Below are 26,430 nucleotides of genomic sequence, written 5' to 3'. Positions count from 1 at the left end.
CAGCTCCAAAGAAGCTGGACTGTAAAACATAAATGAAACATCTGCTTGTTCTGAAGACAACTTAAGACTGGGAAAGATGTGGAAAGCTCCAAAAACACCTGTTTGGAACATTCCACAGGCAAACAGGTTGATTCGTATGAAAGGGGCATCCTGGAAAGGCTCAGTCGTTCACAAGCGAGGATGGAGCGAGGCTCACCGCTTTGTGAACACATGATTGGATAAAGGATGTTACTACATGGACTCAGGAACACTTCAGAAAACTTAAACACAGTTGCAATTGATTACATTCTGTCCTTGTGTTTTACACATATCTGAAATGTGGCTCGTACACAAACAGACGATGACTCATCCTGGATTCAGTCTGTCAGATCAGCCGTCTCAGTGAACGGTGGGCTGTGTGTCGTGCTCAATGCTGCTGTATTGACTTAGCATGTCATTCTCTATCCACAGTGATTTAAAGGAAGGTGTCTCAGTCGCGTTCAGGGTTGTAAATAAACCGCTTAGCCCTTCATCCGAGGAGCAACGCGCTCATGTCAGAGAGACCCAGCTGTGCCTCGTTTTGCAGCCCACAGCCGACTCCAGAGGCCGCGTTTGACTCACAATGACAAGCTGATTAGATGCATAAACTATGAGGCTCAAATTCAGTCGCTCGTTCAGTGTCAAGTCCAACGTGACTTCTTCAAACACTGGATGGGTTCGGAGATCGCTGACTGCTGCTGACGTTTTAAAGTCTTGTGTTGCTGATTGATTTTGTAGACGGCCACAGTCATAGAAATGAAAAGGGAAAAATGAAAAGAAAGAAACAAGAACAACAATCTCTGCTTGATTCCTGCAGCACCGAGGCTTTTTTTTTTTTTTTTTTTTTGACAATTTGACAGCTCACCTACAATAATAGAAAGTTTAAACTCATATTTTCTATACCTGTATACATCAAACAGCAGTGGAATATCAATGAAGTCAATGTTTACTCTTTATTTCTTTTTTCTCCAGGCTTCTTGAAAAGTCTTGAAACAGGATTTCTGAACTTTTCTCCTGAAACTCTTGTTGTGAGCGTGTTCAGAGGTTTCACATTACGCCTGTGTTGACTGAGTGTGTGCACAGTCTCAATCATTTAAGCCGAACGGAATAAAATGAAAATGCTGAAACAATTACAGCAGGCTGTCATCTGATAAGACCTGTCAGTGTCTTCCAACAAAATTAGATTTGGAGTCGGAGTGAAGAGCCGTAATGCAGAAGCAGACAGATGATGATTAGGTGATATTGCCTTGGGGAGCTGTCTGGAATGATCTAACAGAGAGCTACGCTGCAAAAAGTAAAAACAGCTTTGAGGAACTTTTGGCCACTTCTCAGGTCATAAAAACAGGAGAAGTTCACAGAGTTCCCTGTGAAAATCCCTTGAAGGGGCTGCTTGAACCCTGAGGATACTCACTGAACATTAAGATCACCCCAGTGACTCTCACACTGGAGAACTCCCAAAACTTTTCTGCAGACATGAAGGACTTGACTTAACAAACATTACCTAAGCTGGTAAAGCTGAGGCAGAATTATCCTGCACCTTATTAAAACCTCATTTTTATAACTTCTTTAAAGGTGCGCTGTGCTGTTTTCAGGTAAACAAACAAAGGTTATGTTTACATTCAGTGTTACTCACTGAAAAGCATTGTGTGCATCCATTGAATGCTTTGCATTTTGGAACCTGAGCTCTTCTCATTTCCATATTTTGTGGCTCCTCTCTCCTCCGTCGTCCTGCCTGCGACCTGGAAATCGTTTGCAGAGTGTCGTCTTGAAGGAGGTCTCAGTTCCTGAAATGCAAATGAGGAGAGGGCAAGCAAGGATGCACAGGTGTAAACTTGTTCATTTCAGCACCTGTGATGTATAAAAGAGGTGTGACACACAGCTGGAATATAAAACCATGTACCATATTGTTATGTGTGTGTGAGTGTTAAATACAAATGCATGAGATCTGTATGTTCTTGTCACATGAAGCCTTGTTGTAATTGAATTAAGACTAAACATCTAAGTCATCATGAACGCTGATGTATTTATCTGACAGAGCTCATGAAATCCAGCAGCAGACTGTAGACAGACTGCAGCTTTACCACAGGTCATATTTAATTTACACAGCTTTAAAATGACGGCTCTGAAGCCAGGCTGTCTCTTTTTCTTAAATGCACGTTGCCTCGGCTCCTCTCTCCTCGAGACGCGAGGAGAGGAGGTGAGGAAAGGAATCGAGGATGTACAAACTGAGAAATCAGAAGAGGGGATTGTTTTCATGCTACCTTCTTCTTCCCTGCCTTTCTTGGCACATCACCACCACCTTCAGATAAGCGGAATAGTGTGAGTGTTTAATATTGTTTACGATGAGCGGATATTGAATTGCAAGAGCTGGTAACGTTTAAAAACATATTAAATACAGTTGCACCTTTTCATCAGCATTTTGTGGCAAAGCAAACGCATTTGCTGCTGCAACTTAGTAATGTGAAAGCATGAATTCTTGGTGACAGGGCTGCAGTGAAACACTTGCCTCTGCCTGTTTGTGCTATTATCTGTCTGCTGGTGATTAAGTGCACTTCACTCCTTCCTCCTCTACCTCTGTCTGTCTTCTTCACGCTCTCTCGCCTCAGCTTTGCCAGGTATCTGCCCGACAGATCAATGACAATTGACGACCGAACGCATTTGACTCTGTCTCGGCCTCCGTCTTCTTCACTCTTCTTCTGCTTCTTTTCCCTCACAGACAACGTTGTCTCCTTTCAAATAATATCTAATTCATATTTAATGACCGTTTGGATTCAGCTCAGCTCCTCCTCTCAGCAGAAACTCGGCACTCCCAGAAGTGTTGGCAGAGCGCAGAGAACCAGCAGCATTTCCTTTGTCATTTATTCATGCATCTCTACCTCTTTCGCTGCTTCTTTTCCTGTTAATTATGTGTAATCAGCTACCTGTTGCGGTTCTTTCTCAGTTGTAGGTGTAGATCAGGTTCTGGTCCTGAGATGTGATCCCCAACAGAAAAGTGTGACTGCCAGTTCATGAGGAGTAAACTGGGATATGGTGCACACACAGGCTGCGTTTCCTACTGTGCTGTGGAAAATACAAAGATATCGAAGCAGGATTCCCTCCTTGAATAAAACATTAGGAATTAACAAAAGAGACGAGCTGGCAGCCAGAGGGAAGACAATTCAGCAGCTGTAAATATTTGCCATCAATATCAGTTTTCAAACATCCACTCTAACTTATTTCCTTTTATTTAAAAAATAAATTAAATATACCATCGGCACATCTCCATCTCTCTCTGTCTTCCTCCTCCAGGCAGGAGCTCATCTCCCGACACCCAGCATGTGGTGTCTGTGGGCAGCCTGCTGGACGACCAGCACTGGCACCACGTCGCAGTGGAGCATCACAGCACTCACCTTAACCTCACCGTGGATAAAAGCACGCTGTGGGTGCAGATCCCACCGAGATTCACCCACTGGGACCATGACCAGGTGTGTTTGTGTCGGTGGCAACTGTCACACCTGCTCACATTTAGGTTTTTTTTTTAGATGTATTTGTGGTACGCTCATGTTTTTCTTTGGACAGATGAGTGTGGGAGCGGAGCAGGGCCTCGACTCGCCGAGGTCAGTCAGGTCGCACAGAAATTTCCACGGCTGTTTGGAAAACCTTCTTTACAATGGAGTGAATCTGGTGGACCTCACAAAACAGAAGGACCAGCGGGTCACTGTGAAGGTAGCCTGGCTCACAAAGTGCTAATGAAAAGTGTGTGTGTGTGTGTGTGTGTGTGTGTGTGTGTCTGTCTGTGTGTGTGTGTGTGTGTGTGTGTGTGTGTGTGTCTGTCTGTCTGTGTGTGTGTGTGTGTGTGTGTGTGTGTGTGTCTGTGTGTGTGTCTGTGTGTGTGTGTGTGTGTGTGTGTGTGTGTGTGTCTGTCTGTGTGTGTGTGTGTGTGTGTGTGTGTGTGTGTGTGTGTGTGTGTGTATGTTACCATGTGCGTACTGTAGACAGACTCCAAAAACACCTGTTTGGAACATTCCACAGGTGAACAGGTTCAATGGTAACAGGTGAGAGTATCATGATTGCTATGAAAGGGGCATCCTGGAAAAGTTCAGTGGTTCACAAGTGAGGATGGAGCGAGGCTCACCACTTTGTGAACACATGATTGGATTTTTATTCATGTTTTACACAGCGTCCCAATCTGAGATGGATTTAAGGGCGTGTAAAGCGACATAATTAATAATTTTGGTCAGAAATGAAATGCTTCTAATATGAAGAATGGTTTGGGATATTTAGCACCTGTACTACGGCCATGGACAGTGATGACGAAGTGCTCAGACCTTTTACTTGCATAGAGTCGTGCATATTCTGTTATGAGTAAAAGTCAAGTTTTACTGAAGTCAAAGTATAAAAGTAAAAGTACACTTTGTGCAGAATGGCCCCTTTCAGAATCATTTCTGAATCTTTGTCTCTAAAAAAAAATTCTCTTAAAGTCACTTATTAAAATTTTAAGGAGTGAGGCAAACACCTCCTCACTTACATCCCCTTCACTGTAAATGAGACGGCATGTTCGTGTGTATCTGCCTGTGTGTGTGTGTGTGTGTGTGTGTGTGTGTGTGTGTGTGTGTGTGCATGTGTGTGCTCGGCTGAATCTCTCCAGCATTCTCCTCCTGAGTCTGCGTTACTGTATATCGCCTTAACTAACCCACAAAGAGCTTTTAGATTTGATCCAGTGTCCGTGTGTTGCATACTCCACTGAAAATAGAAACCCAGCCGGGAACCTGGGATGTAACACATCACTGTTGATGCGATGGCATCAGACTTACTGCAATTACGTCTCAAAACCATGAGCCTGCATACAGAGACAACCAGCAGCTCCCAGTCCTTTAATCACACTTTCATTTCTGCCTCTCTCCTCCTCTCTTTTTCTGTCTCTCACCCCTGCTGCTCCCCCACACTTCCTCTCTGACCTTAGAAAGCTGTTGGGTGACATTGGTGCCTTCAGTTTGGCTAAGCCTGGCTATTATCATTATGGTAATAAGCTCATGCTCTTTAAGGAGACTTGCTGTTGAGATCTCTGTGCATCAGTGCGCCGCCACGCAGCCTTGGAAATGCATTCATATTCATGCCTTATCATGTTTTCCCTCTTTTGCTGTAATAACTCCTCTCTCTCCGTATCTTTCCCCGCTCCTCTTCTCCTCCTATCTCAGGGTAATGTGACCTTTTCTTGTGCTGAACCCGTTTTTGTTGCTGTGACGTTCACAAGCCCCCAGAGCTTCCTCTGGCTGCCGGGGATGACAGAGCCGTCATTGGTGGGCGCATCAGTGGGGCTTCAGTTTCGGACGTGGAACAAGGCGGGGCTGCTGCTGACCTTTGGACTCCCGAAACAAGACGGCGCAGTCTGGCTGTACCTAAGCAAAGCCAGGCTCCACCTACAGATCCACAAGTCCGGCAGAGCGCCGCTGGAGCTCAGTGCAGGTCAGTCTGACCCCAGACCTCCAACTTAAACCCTCATTTTCTCCATTTGTGTGCAGTTAAAACTCATCAAGGTCCAGATATCTTTCAAAAATTCACACCAGAGCAAGGATGGACTCATATTCTTAGTGATGTAACCCAGCGTGAACAGGAATGCCTTTATTCTGAATGATGTTATTGGTCTTTTGTCTATTGGAAGCTGAACACTTGGCACGATATAAAACTGTGAAAATGTCAGTGCCAATAAGCCTGATGATCAGAAAGACGTAGTCGAGTGATTGAGCCCCGTACTGAATCCTCAGCAGTTTCAACAGCGTTGTTTTGTAGCTGAGCCCAACCCCTGACCTTCCCACGAGACGAAGCAAACACAGAGAATCGATAAATGAACGACTGAAATTCTGATCTTACCCCTCATGAAGCTAAAATCAAGCCGGTGTCTTGGCGTACAGTAAACTGCATCTGTGTGCATGTGGGCATCCTCAGGTTCGGCTCTGAATGACGGTCAGTGGCACTCTGTGGAGCTGATCTGCAGACGGGGACATCTGGTCGTCGTCGTGGACGGAGATGAAGGAACCTCTGCACACGCCAGCCCCTCGTTTCCTGTTACAACAGGAAGTCATCTTTTCTTTGGTGGTAAGAGGGAGATAAGCAGAGCATAAACAAGCATTATTCAGACATGTTCGGGGGGGTTTCACCTTGTTTGGTTGGCTGACCGTGCAGGTTGCCCTGCTGAAGGGAGCAGCCAGGAGTGCATGAACCCCTTCAGGGCGTTCCAGGGCTGCATGCGTCTGCTGACCGTGGACAGCCAACCGGTGGACTTGATCATGGTGCAGCAGAGGCTGATGGGAAACTACAGTCACCTGCAGATCGACATGTGTGGCATCATCGACAGGTCAGACCTAAAAGCACCATTCTTTGGATAACATTCATCCAAGCTCTATTTATCTGTCTATTAATACACTATCCAGGACACACACACATGCATACACACACATTTAGAGATGCTTGGCTCTGGATGATTGAGTTTGGAAGAATTCTGGGATATTTTTTTCAGTTTTTGCAGGTTAGAAAAAACATCTCTTACTTGGTGCAATTTGCTTTCTGCTCCTGCTTTTTAAATAGCTGTTGCCAGATGATCACGATCGTTTTTACCATCTTTCTGACACCGATTGTTTCATGTGCTCTGGACTCCAATGCTCCATGGAGAAAAGCAGTTTTAAAGTATTATTACCCTGCCGTGAGTGAAGCACACATTTCACGAGAATCTGCAGAACTCAGGTCCGGCACGCCAGATTTCCTGATATGGAGATTAAACACATCTCAGCAAATGAATCAGCTCTGCATTATAATTCTGTTCTTAATGCTTAACTGTGTGCGTATGTTTGTGATTGACTCTTACAGTTTAGATGTACGGAACAATAGAAAGCAGTTGGATTGGTGTTGCATCTTAAAGTTAAACACACTTCATAAAAAATCCAGATATCTTGCTTTTGATGGACAATATCACATTTTATGAGATAGATATGTACGAGGCTAACAGTCCGTTGAACCAGCATAACCATTAACACCGTTGGATAGAATCAATAATCTGGACGTTTCCATATCATTAAATACTAACATGTCTCTTTCCTCTTTCTGTATTGCACAAAATGTGACATGAAGCTCCGCTGTGTCAGTTTAATGTTGTGTTGTGTGTGAGTAATAACACATTCTCTCAGAACATAACATTAGACGTCTTTCCAAATCATTACTGCCCACCGACATACGACGAACACATTATCCTCTGAGCAGCTTTTCTTTCAATAAAATGTCATCTTGAAGAATTGATTTTCACTTCTCCAACCCTCCAACCTACACTTTTGCTGCAATAAGCGCCGCTCGGTTAGTCATATGCACACTGAATTTAACAGTGGACTCCGTGTTGCAGGATATGCATATTTGCAGAAATGTGTGGCAACAATGGACTGGCTGAGTTTAGAAAGCGTTTATTAAAAGCACAAAGAGGTGGAGTCTATGGAAAGTCCTGCACCTGCCTCCATCCCAACTAACTTCTACAGAAAAGGAAAGCAAAGAAATTGGTGCTAAAAAGCAAACGTTAACCCTCTGACAAGCCTGCTGAGTAAGGCTTTTCCTAACAGTGAATTTCCAACTGACTGAAAGATTAAAAATACATGCTGCTCTCCCTCTCTCTTTCTCTTTTTCTGCAGTCACGTTTCGCTGACCTCATTTCCCCTCCAAATATGTTTACGCAGTCGCCGCTGAGCTCCATTCATCCCAGCCTTCAATCCCCTTTGTCGCTCCCTCCCTCCTTCCCCTCCTTCGATCCGTGTCTCAACCTTAATTCCCCTTCCTGGATTTCTCCCTCTCTTTACAGTATCTCCGTCATTCCTCTCACTGTTTCCCATGTCCCAACCCTTTTTTTCTCCCTCTCTTCCCTGTTTTGCTTGCTTGCTGCACCAGCTCACTCCTGACACTGGGCTGACACTGGGAGGGAAAGCAATTAACAGCAGCAAAATGCACACAAACACGTTTCACTGTGTGTATTTCGGATGCCGCAACCCATGACGAAGCTCACATGAAGCTGTAGGAGAAAATAATAACACCGGGATTATTTTCCAATCAGAGAAATCAGCAGAGTTCCCACAAACACGCTGCTGATCAACAGGAAAGCGGCTCCTCTAAAGTCACGTCCACAGAGGACAAAAGTAATATTCACCTGAGTGTGTGAGCATCGTATTCAGAGATTTGTTCCAGTCAGCTGCAGCGGATGACAGGAAGCCTCAGCTGTCATTGGTGGAGGGATACACACACTTCACGCTGCCTCACACACATGTAGTTACACATATTCACGCTTGGAAAACTCCTTCAATGCACCATGACTGCTCCTGTGGAAGAACAAAAGGAGGAGCATTTCTGATTCACTCCTCTTGTCTTTCTTATCCTTTCGCAACTTAAAGATAAGACTGGTGCAATTTTGTCATTTCATTATTATTAACAAATTCCTTCAGAAGATAAAACCAACAATGAAAGAAGAGTCAGTCCAGCCAAAGTCTTTGTGTCATATACTGCAAATTAAATGAAAAATGCATGAAAGAGCCACTGTAGCAAGTAACTGAACTTGTGAAATAAATGCAGTGGAATAAAAAGTGCAATATTTCTCACTGAACTCGTGAAGGAGAAGTTGAAGTTGGAGAAAACTGAAATACTTAAGTACAAGTACCTTCAAGTATAGTTGCCTGTACAACACGGGGAAGGGTGAAGAGGAGAATTGGCTCTAAATGTGTGCTTTTTCTGTCTCGAAGGTGTTCTCTGAGTCACTGTGAACACGGAGGCAGCTGCAGTCAATCATGGAGCACCTTCCACTGTAATTGCTCCACCACCGGCTACAGCGGCGCCACCTGTCACAGCTGTACGTAGGTTATTGTTGCTCAAAGGTCACGCACACAGTATGGGCTCTGTGTGTGTACATGCAAAGGTTTGCACTCGTGGACACGCTGAGACAACCTGCTGCTTTGGACTGGAGGTCCCTGCAGACGCCGTTGTGGCAGGAGGTCAGGCTGAGATCAAACCTGTTCGCAACAATCGTCATCGTTTGGGAAGCTGAGAGGAGAGAAGGGGGGGGTGGGGAGAAGGAGTGGGAACAAAGGGAGCTGGAGAGGTTTAAAAAGAGGGATAAATAACATGGCTCTTCTGTCAGAGATACTCCAATTTCCAGCCAAAGTAGATCCATCAGAGGAACATGTCAGTTCTTTGCCTCTTCACCGTCCTTTTGAGAATGAATGTATGTGCGCTATTCTTCAGAAAAACAGGATTTTACTTCACAAAAGTGCTCAAATATAGTGTTATTATTCTGTTATAAAGATGTAAAAAAAAAAAAAAAAAAAAAAAGTCCTTTGGCAATCGTCTGTGAAAGGCCCCTGTCAGTCAGCCCCCACAGCCAGATCCTGTAGGGTTTGGGTCAGGGGTCAGGGGTCAGGGGTCAGGGTGAGGGTTCACTTTCTTTCTGAGCCTGAGATGAGGAGATTGATTCCACTGTCACATTTGTCCATTGATTAATAAGCTTAGATTAGCGTAAAGACTGGAAATGGGACTAGCCGGGCTCAGTCTAACAGCACTTAAAATCAACACGTATTTACCTGTTTATCCACCCTGACCTCCTCCCTTTGCTCACTTTTTTCTCTTTATACCACATCACATTATTCTGAATGTCAAATATTAAAGTTTACATATGAGTTAGTTGACTTCCTGGTGTGTCTAATGTACACGCTAAAAGGATCTGTGCATCTGTGTGATCTGTTTCTGAGGGCATGACAAAACATCAGTATTTGACACACTGGGAATGAGAATATTCTTGACTTCCTTGTCGTCACCATGAGCTGGTTTATATCTTTCCTACATAGCTGCATAGTGAATACTTTAACTACAGTTTGCCAGCGTAAAGTTTAGAAAAGCAGTTTAAAATGGTTTGATAGCAGAATACCTTTAATATTTTGCATACAGTCCTGCACTTTGTATAATAATTGTGGCGAGGAGTCTAAGTGCAGGCCTGTTGTTGGAGGAAGCTTTGTCATCTCCACTGTGAACAAAACACTGAAGCTCCAAAGCAGTCAGCAACCAAGCAGAGAAAAGACGGCGTAAACATGCTGTGATGTTGTTGTTGTTGTTGTTGTGTGATGATGATGAAGATGATGATGATGATGATGATGATAGTGTGTGTCTTCTCTCTCCTCAGCAATATACGAGCAGTCCTGTGAGGCATACAAACACAAAGGCAACACGTCTGGGTATTATTACATTGATGTTGATGGCAGCGGGCCCATCAGACCACAGCTAATATACTGCAACATGACAGGTAGCTGACACACACATCAAAACACACACACACACACACACACACACACACACACACACACACACACACATCAAAACACACCTTGCAGGCACCCTCGTGTCCACTCCCTCCCTCTCACTCTTTCATCCTGCCTCTCCTGTCTGTCAGTCCTGCAGAGCGAAGAGCTTCTCATACAAACACAAAATGAAAAATAAAAAATGCATGTTGTGTATTTTTCTCCTCTTTTTCTCCGCCAGAGGACAAAACGTGGATGGTGATCCAGCACAATAACACGGAGCTGACCAGAGTGCGGCCGGCGGCGGGAAGGAATCAGCACTCAGCTCACTTTGAGTACGCGTCCGAGGAGGAGCAGCTGGCGGCCATCATTAGCCAATCAGAGCACTGCGAACAGGAGCTGACCTACCACTGCAGGAAGTCACGCCTCCTCAACACACCGGGTGAAGCTCGCTGATATTCTGCGGCACCACGTAGATATCATTTCAAACTTTTAGAAAGGACGTCGGATGAGCAGCTGCCGGCAGGGACAAACACAGTGAAGGCTGCTGCTGCTGCGGAGTCTGTTAATGAAGCCACTATAAATAAAGTTGTGCAAACAGTTAGCTATTGAGTTGCATTATAGAAAAAGCAGCATCCAGTGTTTTCAGAGCTTGACCTGAAGTTGAAGTCCTGCAACGTTATTGGATTGCAGGACAAAATCTATGGAGTGACCCTTTAAGAGTTAATTATGATTAATGGTTATTTACACTCAGGTGGCAGTTTATTAGGCACACCTGGCTAAAGCTAATGCAGCCAAAAAGCATGTGGAGCTGTTGAAGTGTGTTGCATGAGGTGCTCCTGCGGTTTTGCCTGTCCTCGCTGTTTTAAATGGGGTGACAAAAATAATAGAAACACTTCTTCACACAGTTCAACAGCAGCACAAACTGCAGCCTCCTAAATGCCCATAAAGTTGAATCAGCGACTCACTGAAACACTTCCAACAAAAGCTGAACGTTATAACCATCATGAAGGGAGCGTTAATGGCAGGGATGCTGCACCAGACTGCATCAGTTTATTAGGTACACTTAAATAAAGTAGGTGCATCTAATCTAACTGGTGTGTGAGAAAAATTTTAGCCTTTGATTCTTGAGGTTGAGATTAGGCTGAAGTTCAGGAAAGCCTCTGCTGTAAGCCAATAAAGTGTCCTGACAAGTAAAAAAAATGAGTGTGTCTGTGTTTTGCAGACGGCCCTCCTCTCAGCTGGTGGGTGGGGGGTCCAGGTGGAGGACAGGTGCAGACTTACTGGGGCGGGGCTCCACCGGGCAGCCAGCAGTGTGCCTGCGGCCTGCAGGAGAACTGCGTGGACCCCAGACACCACTGCAACTGTGATGCTGACCGCCCTGAATGGTATTCCATATTTACTGACATCATCGAGACATCGAGATGGTGAATCAGGCTGCGTTAAAGAAATAAGAACGGTGTGGTCGTTCGTCATGATTGACCTCTCCTCTCTTTGTTTTTGACGTTTTATTGCTGGAGGACATTTTATTCCTGTTTATTTCATCTCCCTCAGCTGACAACAGTGATAAACAAATGACTTCTTACGCTCTGTCTTCTCATTCTTATCTGTCTCATGTTGATGGTGCTTGAAGTTTATCTTTCTCCCCTCAAGTCTTAAAGGGAAATTTTACCACATTTGTCCAGTCAGTGTTGATGGATGCTGCGCCATCATTTGACGTGTCCAGTGATGTAGGTGGAGGCATGGAAGAACTAGAGGCTTGGTTTTCTGGTCTCGGTCACTGGGTAGCCAGGGGGTGTGTTGGATGCTGCTAAAAAAACAAAACCTGGACCTCTTTGCTCGTGTTGCTACATTTTATTTATCACTGCAGTGGACTACATTTCCCATCAGACATCCACATCTCTTCTTCTTCTGCTTCGGCCTTTCCCTTCTTCCAGGGCCAACGACTCGGGCCTGCTGACCCATAAGGAGACCCTCCCTGTCAGGTCTCTGGTGCTGGGGGACGTCCAGAGGCCTGGGTCAGAAAGCGCCTACATGGTGGGGCATCTCCGCTGCCATGGAGATAGTAAGTCCAGCCCAGAGTCCTACATGTCACCTGGTTTTCGGACTGAAAGCTGATGTTTCGACTCGTTCCTCCACTCTGCGGTTGTCGTGTGAATTAACAGATTTCCATTGTGTTGCAGAAAATGTGTGGAACGCTGCGTTCTTTGACAAGGAGACGTCTTACCTCCACTTTCCCACGTTTCACGGCGAGCTAAGCGCAGACATCTCCTTCCTGTTTAAAACCACCTCGTCGTCCGGGGTCTTCCTGGAAAACTTGGGCATCAAAGACTTCATTCGGATTGAACTCAGCTGTGAGTAAAACCTTCCAGGTGAGATGTCTAATCCGGACTCAGGCAGAAAGGCTCATCCTGGGAATTAAAGTTTCATCTGGATTGAACTCAGCTGGAGGTGACGGTCCTGCCTCAGACTCCACTTCAGTGTTTCTCACCCAAAAAAAAAAAAAAAATACTTCTCCAGCAATGCTGCCATTTATTCTTCCTCCTTTGGGAAATCACTACGGTGGTATTTTTCCCATCCACTGCGACACATTTCCTTTATAACCACCAGAGTTTATAGCTCTCTGTATCATCGCACTGAAACACTTTATGGTATTTCGCATGTGCTGTTGTAGCTGTCCTTTATGACAACTCTTGATTAAGTCTTCTATCTTTTTATCTGTTTGCCAAAGACAATTAATCTACCATTGCGGCTGGTGTTGACAGAAGAACAGGTAACTGTTTATGATTACTATACAACACTATACAGTATAATATATCTCCCAAAGAAACCAGGTTATGTAAGAAATCAGGCTGAAGGCTGCAGATGCTCATCCGATGTCTCCCCTTGAACCAGTGCAGCGTGTTTGTTAGCAAAAGTACATGAATTTGCAGTTTTTGGACAGCAGGAGGACAGTCTCTGCAGGGAGAAAGTAAATATCTCATATATTTATTTGGGCTTCTGTTTTGTGAGTCGGTACATGAAGTTATCGAAATTAAAGCCACATGACACCAGAATGTTCCGTGTAAAAATACCTCAAATTACTCCCAAATCAGCACTCACATTTGTAAATCATTTGTGGTGCAGGATTCACACATTTGTCACCAGAACAGGAACTATTTTGTCTGCACGTATCCAGCAGAAATGCATCTGTGAGAATTAAGAAGTAATGCGGTTCCTTCAGCACCGAATGTAGCCGATCATCATATCGAAGAGCTTCGCGTCCTTGTAGCTGGTTGCTGCAGGAAGCCTGAAGTAGTTCTTCATCTCAGTACCTGCTTGTCAACGACCACTAGATGTCAAGAAGTCATTCTCAAGTGTTGCTATGACAGCTGCTCTTTAGTGTGACGTCCTTGTGAACTGTTAGGTATCATTTTGGGTTTGCATCACTTCAGTTATACATGACTTCAGTCTGAATATATTTCTTATCAGAGCTCGACTGGCTCTGCAAATGCACCTCACATTCTTCCCTCCGCATGTGGTGTAACTGTAACAGGGAATAAGTTTCAGTGTGAGCCTGGTCCTTGGTAGGAGGGTAATAAGAGAAAATCACTGACAAGAGAGGGTTGGAGAGGAGAAAAGGCACTTTATGGTCTCACAATCGCTGAGTAAATAACACAGGTTCGGTGTGTTTGAAGCGAGGCAGGGTGAGTTTGTTGTTAGCACTTCTGTGAGATTGTATGTGCAGCTACAGCAACTCCTTTGGCCAGAGGCTTTTTTCTTCGGTTCTTCTGTGTTTGAAAAATAAATACTGTAGGTTTTGCTTCACATCTGTAGATTAACATGACCATGAAAGAGGAAAACACAGCCCTTGCCCTTGGAGAAATGGGGCAGGAGCTTGTGCATGTGTCTTCATGCCTGAGCACGCCTCACCTGTGTACAGGTGTGACGTGTGAAGCAAAGGCTGAGGGGAGACGTAGAAGACAAGATGAGACTTCTGAACATGTGCACTAAGTCTTGATTTTCTCCCTCCCCTGGCGCAGCCTCCACTGAGGTCCTCTTCTCCTTCGATGTGGGTAACGGACCGCTGGAGGTTCGCGTGAAGGCCGCCTTCCCCCTGAACGACGACAGGTGGCATCGCATTCGAGCCGAACGCAACGTTAAAGAGGCGTCGCTTCGCCTCGACGAGCTCCCTGCTGCCACGCAGGAGGCGCCTGCTGATGGGCACATCCACCTGCAGCTCAACAGCCAGTTGTTTATAGGTGTGTGTGTGTGTGTGTGTGGGAGAGACGGGCTGCTGCACAAATTAAATGCAATTCGAGGATTATTATACAATATTCACACCATCTCTCTGTCTTTCTAATTATGATTTCTGTTTGGAAAACAACACCATGTGATAGCTCTCATTATTGCGGCGTGCTGATGTTAATGGCTGTAGGACCTCTCGAATGCTCCGTCTCTGCCTTCCTCTCACTTCCCTTCTTTTACTCACGCTCTTTTACTGTCTCTCTTTCACCCACATGCCACACGAAAAATGACTCGCACGGCACATTTTCATTGACCCCAGGGAGGCTGGTGGTTTTCCATCTCCTTCTCCTCTGCTCCTCCTGAATCAAGCAGATAGTGACAGAAACTAAACCCCTCAGCAAAACTCATCACCCATCCCAGTTCATACTGCGCAGGGAACATATTGCAGTGTCGTCTCTGGTTATTGATCCACGTTGAAAGTGACAGCTTTAAGCAAGATCAATCAGGCTATAACAATCCTTGTTCCTGAACCTCAATGTAAGGTATAAAGGCTGAGTGGATGGAAGAAATTCCTTTATATAAACTTAATCGACTGACACGAAATCCTCACAAATTGATAGAAACACCCTCCGGACCATGCAGTGAGAAGCTGCGTTTGTAGTGGTCAGTTTCCTTGCAGTAACCTTGGAACAGTGTTTGAACTCAGTCCATTAGTTAAGCTAGTCCTTTCCTGACAGCTCCTGATGAAACTGCAGGCCCTGATATGAACCTCATCAACTCTGCAGGCCTGGAAAGCTGTTTATCTCATCATAACAGTCTTGAGGTTGCCAGTTTGGCACTCTGAGACAATTATAATGTTGCAGAACCTGAACTCTGAGGACAGTTGGAGGTTGTAACGCGAGAAGTCGGAAAACAATAACTTTTGGAGTTTAAATTCTGCCCTAGAAAAGGGAAAACTGTTTTTCTGTCACAGTCTGCCAGCCAGGCAGGACACGCAGACTGACAGACAGACTGACAGCTCACCAACCTTCCAGATATCAACAATCAGCAGGTGCTCGGCTGGCAGAAAGAAAGCCAGTAAAAAGTCAACTGCTTGAATTTTTCACCTGCCAGTTTGTGTTTCACTGTGTTTCATCACTGCATCATTTCAGAAAATCAGAGGATGGTGACACATTCCCTGAAGGTGCAGAGTATACGTGACTGTTAATGTTAAAATCAGGTATCAGTCACTGTCACTCGGCAATTTGATCACAGAGATGATATGATATGCTTTCTCTTCGTTTCTGTACGGTATGACACATACAGTTAGGGTAGGAAAAAGGTGGAAAAATATATTAAAATGCACAAAACCCGACAGTATTCTTTGAAAAATGGTCTACAGTAACATAAAGAGTGTGTGTCGTCTTCTGAGACTCATCAATAAATAAACATTTGTATGTTTTACAGTTAAATTGTCCAAAGATCAAAATGTTTCCCCACACACTCAGGAGGCACGGCGTCCAGGCAGAAGGGCTTTCGGGGTTGTATTCGGGCTCTGCAGCTGAACGGCGTCACCCTGGACCTGGAGGAGAGGGCGAAGATCACCCCGGGGGTTCAGGCGGGTTGTCCGGGCCACTGCAGCAGCTATGGCTCGCTGTGCCAGAACCAGGGTCGCTGCGCGGAGAGACCCAACAGCTTCTCCTGCGACTGTGGCCCGTCAGCTTACACCGGCGCCTTCTGCGACAGAGGTACGCATTGTGGAGATGCACCGCAGCCTGAAAAGACTGTTGTGGTGTACATGTACTGAAGGTCTGTTCAGAAACATAGTGATGAAGCAGATTTGGGTTCAGCTCTTCCTCAGCCATCTTTGTAATGATTCATGAAACGCTGTATGAGTTGTAACTTGAGACCTCAACCCAGGTGTCTGTGTTTAAACCATTAAGTAATTAAAGGTTAATTAAACCTCAAGTAATCTGAGGTTCCAACTCTCTTGTACATTTGCAGCATTGCAGCCTGAATTTTGTCCTTTTTAAATCCTTTGACTCTAAAACGTATTGACTGTGAAGGAACTCTGGTTGGCCGTCCTGTGAAAGACATCCTGTGAGATTATTGTCATTTCATGCGTCCCTTAAAGTTCCTCTAAGAGCGCACACCTAGACTTTCTTACACCTAGTTATCACAGGAACATTGAGTCATCACGTCAGCACCGTAACACAGCCTCGTATGTATTCAATAATTAACGAGCCCAGCTGTGTTGTCTGTTGGAGCTCCACAGGTATATCTGCGACGGAAATCACAACCCTGACACACGACTGTGTTATAATTAGCAGCCAAATTTCGTGTTGTACTTTTCACCTGTCAGGCGGTTTTTCTGCGGCTGCTTATTCTCGAGCTCACTAATTAGGTGTTGTCAGCGCGGCTCAGACGCTGCACATACAGTAAATGAATCACTGATACGGTTCCCTTAAAACATTAGCTGTTCCTGTGAGGATGTACACTGTATACTCATTCAAATTTAAATGCAAATCGTACTGTCACACTGTCTCTGGGAGACAATGTTGATGTGGAAAAGTGGACTGTTCAGTGGGTGTAAGCGCAGGATAAAAAGTTAGAGCCTAACTAACAAGCGAAATAAGGCTGGGAACCAAACTTTCACTTCAGTAAAACTCAGCTTTTAACAGCCAAAGCTTTGTAATTAACCTCCTGGACGTTGTATCTCCCTCCCTGCAGAGGTTTCAGCCAGCTTCAAGTCCGGAACATCCGTCAGCTACGCCTTCAAGGAGCTGGTGTTGAACGAGCTGAACAGGAGCAGCGGCGCCCTGCCCTCCTCCATCGTCTCTGACATGAGCCTGAGAGCAGAAAACGTCTCCCTGAGCTTCAGGACCAGCCAGAGTCCCGCTCTGCTCCTCTACGTGGGCTCCTATCACAGGGAGTACCTGGCTCTGCTGCTCAACAAGCAGGGTGAGCGCTCACATCCTCCCACCACCATCGCTTGGCTTGGCCTTTCACATCACCAGGAGCTAAATCTCTCGACTGAATGAAGGCGGCTTTTGTTCCTTCGTCTGCTTTACCCTGTAAACAAGCTCCACGGCTTCTGTAACTTGCCCTGTTATGTTTGATCTTGTTTCATTCACTGGATTTCACTGGAAGACCCTGAACGCTCCAGTACGGTGTCAGTAGTGATGGTGCACATTAAGCTTAATGTGTTGGTGGCTTTATAGAGCCTTTGAATTAACATGAAAAAGCATGTTTGAAGAACAAAAACTAGACAACTTGGTTGTGGTGCTTAGTGCAAATGGATAATGTAAAATCTGTTAACTTTCAGATAATCAAGTTACATAAATTCAAACTGTATTAACGCATTTAACAAAACATGCTCATGTAAATATGCATTTCATACATATTTTTAACATATTAATAACATGGTAACATGAAAAGGGAATTTAATGAACCTCAGTTATCTCATTCTTAACACAAAACTGCATCCTCCAAAACACTCAAACAGGTGAATCAACGCCTGTAACTTCAGCAAAAACCGAGCAGCTTTCGCCTGGTGAGGTACGATGAGGTACGCAAAGCCAATAAACTGGCAAATGAGTGCATACCTCATCATTAATCAATGAAACAACCTGACGTGTTATCCAGCACTGCATCAGAATAACAACAGTACGCTGAAGGCGCTGATATCAAGACATCCTGACTGAATCAACTTCCTGTCACCCCCCTCCTCCTCGTCTTCTTCCTCTTATTACTGCTCTCATCCAGCTCTCCTCTGCTGCCATTCCCTTCACTGTTTAATTAGCTTGTCGTGAGTTCTCGCAGAAGAGCAGCAAGTGGGGTCATTTGAACTGGAAAGGACAAAGACGGCTGATAAAGCTATTATAAGCAGGATTCCACCTACATTAGCTGTAAATCGACTGTGAACAGGCTGCTTTAATAACCCCGACTGGAGGAAGCTGATGGCCGGCGGGTCATTAGAGTTACCGTGATGATCAGGTAGTCGGCAGGTAGCTGCATTAAAACTGAAGCACCCCATCAAAACCCTGGAACAGGTTTGTTTTGGTGATAAAACTCTGAACTAACTTGGTGACGCTCTGCTGTTAGCAATCAGAGAAGCTGTAGCTGCACCTGTGAAGAAGTGTCACCTCAACCTTGATGATTTAAAAAGATTTTCTACTCTGCACTCATTCGGTCTTTTATAAGTTTTGTCTGTGTAGTCAAAGCCTGATGCATCTCACTCCTCTGTGCCAGAGGGATGAGATGCTAGAGCACTAAATGTGTATTGGTGAGTATCAGTCCGCTTCTGAAAATAGTCCCCAGCACATGCTTTATCGTTGAGAGACAGACGAACACACTGTTAGTTTTGGTCTTTTTTTTACGGGATCTGCCCTCTTTGTCCTTTTTAATCTGATAGTTTTAGTCCATCTGAATCACACGAAGCTTCATTCACTGATCCATCATGGTGAATGATAACTTCCCGTCCCTCCTATTCTTTTGTTAAGTTTTTTGTTGTGTTTGAATGCAGCTGTGAGCAGAGACACTTTCTGAAAACACCAAAGACTGCAGAGCTGAAAATCAAACAAATATGAATGAATATGAGAAAATATATTGTTGTAATTACATTGTTTCTTGCAGAGGCACTCCTGACAAGGCATCACAAACTCAGTCGGTAGCCCGCTATAATCACAGACAACCAGCCTGCCATGTAGTAATGGATATATCAAACTAGCCTGCCTGAAGATGCATATTTCCCTTTTTATTTGACAAACGAGGCGATCATTTCTTTCAGACTAAATGGGGCCATAAATGCCTCGATTTGTTTCTCTGCTGCCGCACCACCGAGCCCTCATTATGTTAATGACATTGAATTATAATCAATCTGCACTGATAGTGAACGGTTACATTCTGCTGCTGCTACATTTAATCGACAGCTGCTTTAGTGCTTAAATGGTTAAAAGGTGTAACAGCGAGTGTCAGTTGACAAACAGTTTGTCTTCACGTGATGTCATTTCTGCGAGCTCTCTGCGGAGCATCAGCTGGACGTTTTACAGTGTAAGAGCATCATCTTTGAAATGTTTTATTATAGCAACTGAAACTTGACAGCACCAGAGGGAACAAGAGTGAATTGATATAAACATATGCTCCTTCTTTTTAGACTCAGAGATGTAGCTCCCATCGTTAGAACCAAATGGCGAATGAGGACCTGTGGAACTTGTTAACAGCTGCTGAAAGGTGAAAAGTTGAGCCATCAGCTTTTCGCCACCTACGAGCGGCTGACAGAGTCAGAGGCGTCTGTCAGTCAGTCACCTCCTGCGGCTTGTAATCGTGGTCATTACGGTGTGAACGCACCGCCAGGCTGCCTCTCGCCTCTATAAGCACATCACAAAAGGCAGCAAGAGTGAAAAATAATTAGCAGGGATACAGAATATAATTAATGAATCAGTCTGAACTTGGGAAAACTTTCTCTCTTTCTGCCTCCATCGCAGAAGCTCTCATATCCAGGTCTTCTCACACTGTGGCCTCACCAGGTTTACATGCGTTCACAGTTATTATTAAGATACGCTCGTATGAGTTTCAACAGTCCAGATGTTTTAATACGCACTAGTTATTATGCACTTGCGCTCTAAAATGGAAAATCCACTTTCCAGCCTCTTCCTGGCTGTCTTATCGTCCGCACAGCCTGCAGACATTACATGCTATTCATGTGAATGGAATTAAATTATCCATCTGAAATTATGTGGAAATCATATAAATTAAGTTGACACTGCATGCCATTATTGGCAGCACTTGGCACAATATTGAATTCTCCTCAGCTTATTATTCCGCTGCTGTTGCCGTGGAACATCCAGATCTCTCTTGATACATATTAATACTCTCGAAAATAAATTTCCATCAAAGTAGACGAGGACAGACACAGCAAAGACAATATTTTGAGGAAACTTTAGTGATTTTTTTCCTGCAAGCGATCGGGTGGCCTTTAAACGTTGGTTGTGAGAGCTTTATTTGTTCATTGGGAGGTCACACAGTAACACACCAGAGTGTCTTTTCTTGATTTGTGTGTGCAGACAAGCTGGAGGTGAGATACAGACTGGACAGCAGCAAAGACGCCGAGATCCTGACGAGCAAAGTGAGGAACCTCGCCAACGGACAGCTACATGCTGTGACCATCAGCAGACTGGCAGACGCTGTCTCTGTGCAGGTAACACACACACACACACACACACACACACACACACACACACACACAGATTGAAAAATTAATCTCAGTCAGCACTAAACACTGAGTCACCTGAGGTTTAGCGACCGGAGGGAGAAGTGTTGAGATTGTTCTGTAGTCCCTTAATGACGGGTTAGGTGTGTTTAGCGCCGGTGGGTGAACAGCGGCAAGCTCAAAACTGTCTGGAAAAGAAGCAGAGGTCAGAGAGTTGTTGAAAATCTGCTAATTAACAGGGGAACAACTCCTCGGCAGCTTAGTGGGGGTGATGTCTGAGATGCAGGAGTTCATATGAGAGACTGTGCTCTCACACACTGACACTGTGATGGTTGAAACCGGGTGAAAGAGGCAGAATTAACACAAGGAATGAAAAAAAAAAAAATGGTGGGAACTTTGGGAATGTTTCCAGATATCAGTTCAGAAAAGTACTCTGATCTGCTCTCCTTACCTGCTTTCTGATGTATTAACATTTGGCTTGTAAGGGTGCGATGTGCTGTTTCAGACTTTTTAACCTTCCATCTTCTGCAGAGGCGTTTAAGAGCGTCGATCGTTCAGCTAAAGGAGGTCATTTCCTATTTTTAAACGGTGCAATTTGGTTGCAAGGGTTTTATTTCTTTTCAGAGACTCATTTTCAAGTGTAACCTGTCATTTTCTCTCAGATTGACCGGAACACCAAAGAGGACTTCAACCTGACATCTGATGTGGAGTTCAATGCCATCAGGTCGCTGGTTCTTGGCAGAGTGCACGGTAAGTGAGGCGGCTACAAAAGACCCAGACAAGGCCGTTCAGGCTGCAGAGCGCTCAGACAGACGGATCGAGATGAGATGTTCTGAGTTACCACACAGTGAGGAAGGGAAACTTTCATCATCATGATGGTTGGTTCCCCAGAACAGCTGCTGTCTGGAGGATTAAGCAGGAGAAAAACAGTGTAACGTGACTAAAAAAGTGCAATAGTTTGAGGATGTTTATGATCTGGCTTCAGTTTGCCCTCCACCGTGGCTTTTAGAGGAATTCCTGGTGTACGAGTCAAGCAAAAAAACAGAGCTACGGAGAACTTAGCGGCTAATGCAGGGTTTCATACGGTGCTTAATAACAGTGCATTTGTCTCGAGTGGAGAAAACAGGCTTTTTCATTGCTCATTAAGAGCAGCGTGCGCATTAGTGTTTATCAGCCGATCTGTTTGCTGAGATGATTCTGATTATTCTCCTGCTGCTCAAGTCTGCAGCTCAGCTCAGCGAGAGGGTTGTTTTTCTTTCATGTTCGCTGCTGTGTTTGTACTAAGTGTGGAGGACGTTCTCTCGTGAGGTTATTCGATGGTGCCACCTCATGCATACTGCATCTTCTTTGGACCAATCATCTGGTCCCACCTGGGTGTAGTGGTTGCACTGCAGCGTTAGAACAGTGTTCTCATACAGCGGGTTTAGCACGATGATGCTGTTGCCTCTGATTCTCATCCGACATGGACAAAAGACACTTCAGGTCTCTCAGATAAAGTGTCTGAAGCCGATGTGGGTGATTTGACCTCCTCATTAACTGAACCAGCAGGTCCACCTTTCCCAGCATGACAGACGATTCCACCAACACCTCTGCTCTTGATTCCTTTCTGCCTGGTGTGCCTGTTAAACGGCTCAGACGTCATAGAGAGAGAGAGAGAGACATAACACCTCTGTAATTTACTTTGTCATGACCTAGATATGCTGTTTTTGAGCAGCGCCTTCGGAGACAGGCTAAGAAATAGGTGGTTAATACGATGAGAGGCTGTGGGACTTAACAGAAGCAGGTGTTGCACTGTCACTGCAAACACACTGTAAAAAGTAATGCTTGATTCAGCATTGATAAATGTGTTATCAATGAGACTAGTGCAAAGTGCTTGGTGCCTGTTATATTCAGTGAAGGCCTATATGATTGTTTCTCTGTCTGTCTTGGTCTCCAGACTCTGCTGAGTTGGACCCGGAGCTGTCTCGGCTCGCCTCTCTGGGTTTCACAGGCTGTCTGTCTGCCGTCCTCTTCAACTCCGTCAGCCCCCTGAAAGCTGCTCTGCTCCACCCGAGCACCAGCCCCGTCACCATTTCCGGCCCGCTGGTCCAGTCCGTTTGTGGCTCCACTTCAGCCAATCCCTACGCAGCAGAAACCACACACCACCTATCAGGTCAGAGGAAACTGATGTTTTCTTTACTGGCATTGTCACCACCTGGTGAGAAAACAAAGACTTGTAATAACACTCGTGGCCTCTAATATTCAGTATGATGTGGTCTGCTCAAGCTGTAAGTGCTTCTCCAAACAACGCCGGCTCTCAAATGTCAGTCAGTCACTGCTATATGCAACAGAGGCTTCAGACTTAAATGTCCAAAAATGGTTTTAAATACTAAATATTACAGCTGAAGTATCATCAGTTTATTTTTACTTCACACGAAAAGGTAGAAAGAATTCAAACTTCAGTTCGACGTCAGCACTCGTAAAGTTTGACTTTGCATGCTGCAACTGCAAATCTCACTTTTCCACAGCAGACTCTCAAATCCAACAAAAAACAGCAAACTGTGGCACACATTACCCAAAAAATAAGGATGGATGAATAGCAAACACAGAAATGGTGGATAGCGATAGCTCCTGAAGGTGTATGCCTACAGAGTACCGACTTTCTCAAGGGGCTCAAATTAATGAATATTGAGGTTATCATAAGCGGAAGTGCCCAGCTTCCTGTGTGGGTGCTGCCTCTCAGATTTCACAATGGGACCTTTGGGTCTCTAATAATGTAATGGCATTGGGTTAATGGCCTCGAGATGAGGCAGTTAATTTAGGCCAAGGAGGAGAGTTTCCTTTGCCGTATCTTTCCCCTGAGGTCACTCGTACAGAGGATTGTGTGGATGTGCTGCGGTGTCCAATAAGGCTGGATATGATTCCTGTTTGCCTCTGCCTGTCTCCACTGAGCATCCCTCTGCAGTGCCTTCCTCCATTTCTACTTATCGTATCATGAACAATCCCCTTCGTCTTCTTTTCGTCTTTTTACTCCCCTGTGATGCTTCCTCTGCATCTCTTCTTCATCTATCTGTTGTGTCTGTGCGTGCTACAGGCCAGTCTGGATCAGTGGGAACAGGTGAGCCTGTGGTGAACGCCATCAGGAGTGACTCAGCTCTGATTGGAGGTACTGTAGCAGCAGCGATCTTCCCTGTCACACTACCATTATCATCGATCAGTTTCAGTTAAGATGCAGTTCAAAACTCGCTCCTGTCATGTAATTTAACACCTGCAATGTGCACCCCGATATTACACATTTCAGTGTATATATTTGAGTGGAGACCTGTCATTTGTTTTGAAATGTTCATTGGTTGTCAGACAAGAGCTTTTTCATGAAATTTGCATACTGTGTAGCGGTATAAAAAAAGCCCTGAGTTGTCACTCAAACAGCGTGTCTGCGTCTGAGCACACAAAGGAAACCACAACTAATTAGAATACAAATGACTTTATAGTTCACATAAAAAAGCACTTTTTTAATGCTAACATCAGTGCAGAGACCTTTTAATAGCTGAAATTACCCGGAGAGCCTGGGGGAAATGAGCTGACTGCGCTGCTAATGATGAGCGAAAGTAATGTTTTCTCTCTGCCTGTTGCGCCACTGACCAGCTGCTTTTAAAAAGAAGAAGCTTTATTTCCTCATGTTATGCTTCTTCACTTCTGATCTGTCCCATTTGAAAACAAAGATTATAAAGTCACTATGCATTCGGTTATAATCTGGTATACAGCACTGCAGACATGCTTTTGAGCTTACGTCACACACTGAGGTGGAAACCATGAGTCTAAGGCAGTTATAAAATTATCCAGGTACTGAGACTTAGCAGCAAGAAGTGTGAATTTAGGGTTGAGTTATGGAGCTAATATCTACCACAAAACAGCTATGCTAATGTCCTGGAGGAGTCGAGACCTCAATCCAGAACAGATCTGTTGAGACACAGACCTGCACGTATTGGCCTGAAGTGGGAAATCCTTTGTGCAATCAGTGGTTTGTATCTGCATCTAATTCAGGCTAATTGTGTCACATTTTTTCACCGTGAAGAAGAACTCATTGTGATCTTTGTCTAAAACGAGAGGACAAAGATCCAACTTCCTTCTCTCTGCCTTGCAGGTGTGATCGCGGTGGCCATCTTTGTGACCGTGTCTGCGTTGGCCATCATGGCTCGAGTCCTCTACAGGAGGAAAGGGACGTGTCAGAGCCAGGAAGTGAAAACAGTGACAAGCGAAGAGAGCCCCGAGCTGGCGTTCAGCGGCTCCCAGAACGGCCCCAGCGAGAACCAGAAAGAGTTTTTCATTTAGGTGGAGGCCCGACCTGCCCGGGGCAGGAGCTGAGGAGACGGACAGAGACAGAGATGCCTTGTCAAGCCTCAGTGCTTTACACCACAGACTGAGCCCGAGCGGCGGCTCAACAAGACAGGAAGACACAAACAGAACCACGCAGTCATGTTCCGTCTTCTCTGGGTTTGTTCTGCTTTTGCTTCTGTGGTTGGTTCTTTTTGTAAAGACTCTGCAAAGATGTTGAATTCATAATATGTCCGCACCGTCAGTGGGACGAGTGTAAATATCTAACGATGTAAATCTTCAAATTCTGACTTTATATCGATTCTCTCTGTGGTTCAGTGACATGTTTGAAATGAAGAACTGTATTTTTCATGGAATCGTTGAAAGTTGAAGCAGCTTCGTCGGGTTTGAGGTGATTTAAATACATTTTCCAATGTGGATAATGTGGGAAAACAATCGTGATTTAATGTACTTGAGTGAGTGAGCCTAGTTAACTCAATTTCCAGCTGTTTTTGTGTTTTTTGCTGTTTTTTTTAATTTATATTTTTGTTTGTTTGCGCCTGCTGGAAGCAAAATGTATCCGTTCACATTGAACATTTCTCATTTTCTCATGAACTTTTTGCGTTTATCCGACATGATTCTCTTTCATTGCGTTACATCTCATGTCAAATATTTTTAGATTTATTTTGAACCGATTTCTTCTTCTGGGCCTTTCCTGCCTCCTGCTCTTAATGTAGTTTTGAATAGTCAAAGTATTGAGGCAGACGCTGATCGGTTTTTACTGCTGGCTAAAACTACACTTTCCGTTCCATCATCAGTCCAACTAAAACATTTTATTTATGTCTAAAAGACAAATCTCCTTTTCTGAAAGGCAGATTCAGAGACGCAAAACAAGTGTGAGAATAAAAATTATGTCGCGTCAGCTGATGGCGAGCAAAGGATTTTGGGAAAGTGGCTGATTCAGGTGTTATTCAGGTCCAAACCAGTCGAGCGACCAAACAGACACAATCAGCTTTTGAACTATAATAACACATCGGAGGGTAACTGTTAAGATCTGAATTTGTACAGATATTTTAGTAAGAAGCACTTCTGTTGCCTGAAAATAAAACGTTGGATCTTTTTCCTTTAAGCTGCACCTTTGTTGCTCCTTTAATCTTTTTGCTCTGTTGTAATTCATGATTTTTTTTTTTTTTTTCCCAGTAGCGTCTGTTGTAAAAGCAGAGCCTTTGTGAAACGATTGGCTTGAATCAATGAACACGAGGTCAGTCGGTGAACACATTTTAAACACCTGCAGAAAGCAAAGTCATTCCTCTGCTATATGAAGCCGGAACACAGCAGATCCGATCACCATAAATTCACACCTGTGCATATTTGGCCCTTTAAAAGTTGCTATTGGCTGTTTCTTTTCTACCG

The 26,430-nt window shown here is 44.6% G+C and overlaps 1 protein-coding gene across 1 annotated transcript in view; it reads left to right on the top strand.

The window, feature by feature from the left end:
- Positions 1-26,146, top strand: part of LOC143328508 (contactin-associated protein-like 4) — a 57,266-nt gene extending 31,120 nt beyond the window's left edge. The window contains exons 6-24 of the mRNA XM_076743685.1: positions 3,307-3,482; positions 3,577-3,723; positions 5,196-5,463; positions 5,944-6,093; positions 6,181-6,352; positions 8,763-8,869; positions 10,193-10,312; positions 10,549-10,749; positions 11,533-11,695; positions 12,245-12,372; positions 12,491-12,661; positions 14,330-14,548; positions 16,022-16,261; positions 17,244-17,474; positions 20,579-20,712; positions 21,387-21,474; positions 22,661-22,876; positions 23,798-23,869; positions 24,848-26,146. Coding sequence (XP_076599800.1) covers positions 3,307-3,482; positions 3,577-3,723; positions 5,196-5,463; positions 5,944-6,093; positions 6,181-6,352; positions 8,763-8,869; positions 10,193-10,312; positions 10,549-10,749; positions 11,533-11,695; positions 12,245-12,372; positions 12,491-12,661; positions 14,330-14,548; positions 16,022-16,261; positions 17,244-17,474; positions 20,579-20,712; positions 21,387-21,474; positions 22,661-22,876; positions 23,798-23,869; positions 24,848-25,035 — 3,191 coding nt within the window. The 3' untranslated portion in view covers positions 25,036-26,146. The remainder of the gene's footprint in view (positions 1-3,306; positions 3,483-3,576; positions 3,724-5,195; positions 5,464-5,943; positions 6,094-6,180; positions 6,353-8,762; positions 8,870-10,192; positions 10,313-10,548; positions 10,750-11,532; positions 11,696-12,244; positions 12,373-12,490; positions 12,662-14,329; positions 14,549-16,021; positions 16,262-17,243; positions 17,475-20,578; positions 20,713-21,386; positions 21,475-22,660; positions 22,877-23,797; positions 23,870-24,847) is intronic.
- The last annotated feature ends 284 nt before the right edge of the window (positions 26,147-26,430 follow it).

Source organism: Chaetodon auriga, chromosome 11 (genome assembly GCF_051107435.1).
Source record: "Chaetodon auriga isolate fChaAug3 chromosome 11, fChaAug3.hap1, whole genome shotgun sequence".
Lineage (NCBI taxonomy): Eukaryota > Metazoa > Chordata > Actinopteri > Chaetodontiformes > Chaetodontidae > Chaetodon > Chaetodon auriga.
The sequence above is the reverse complement of the archived record's forward strand: the minus strand, read 5'-3'. Positions and strand labels throughout refer to the sequence as shown.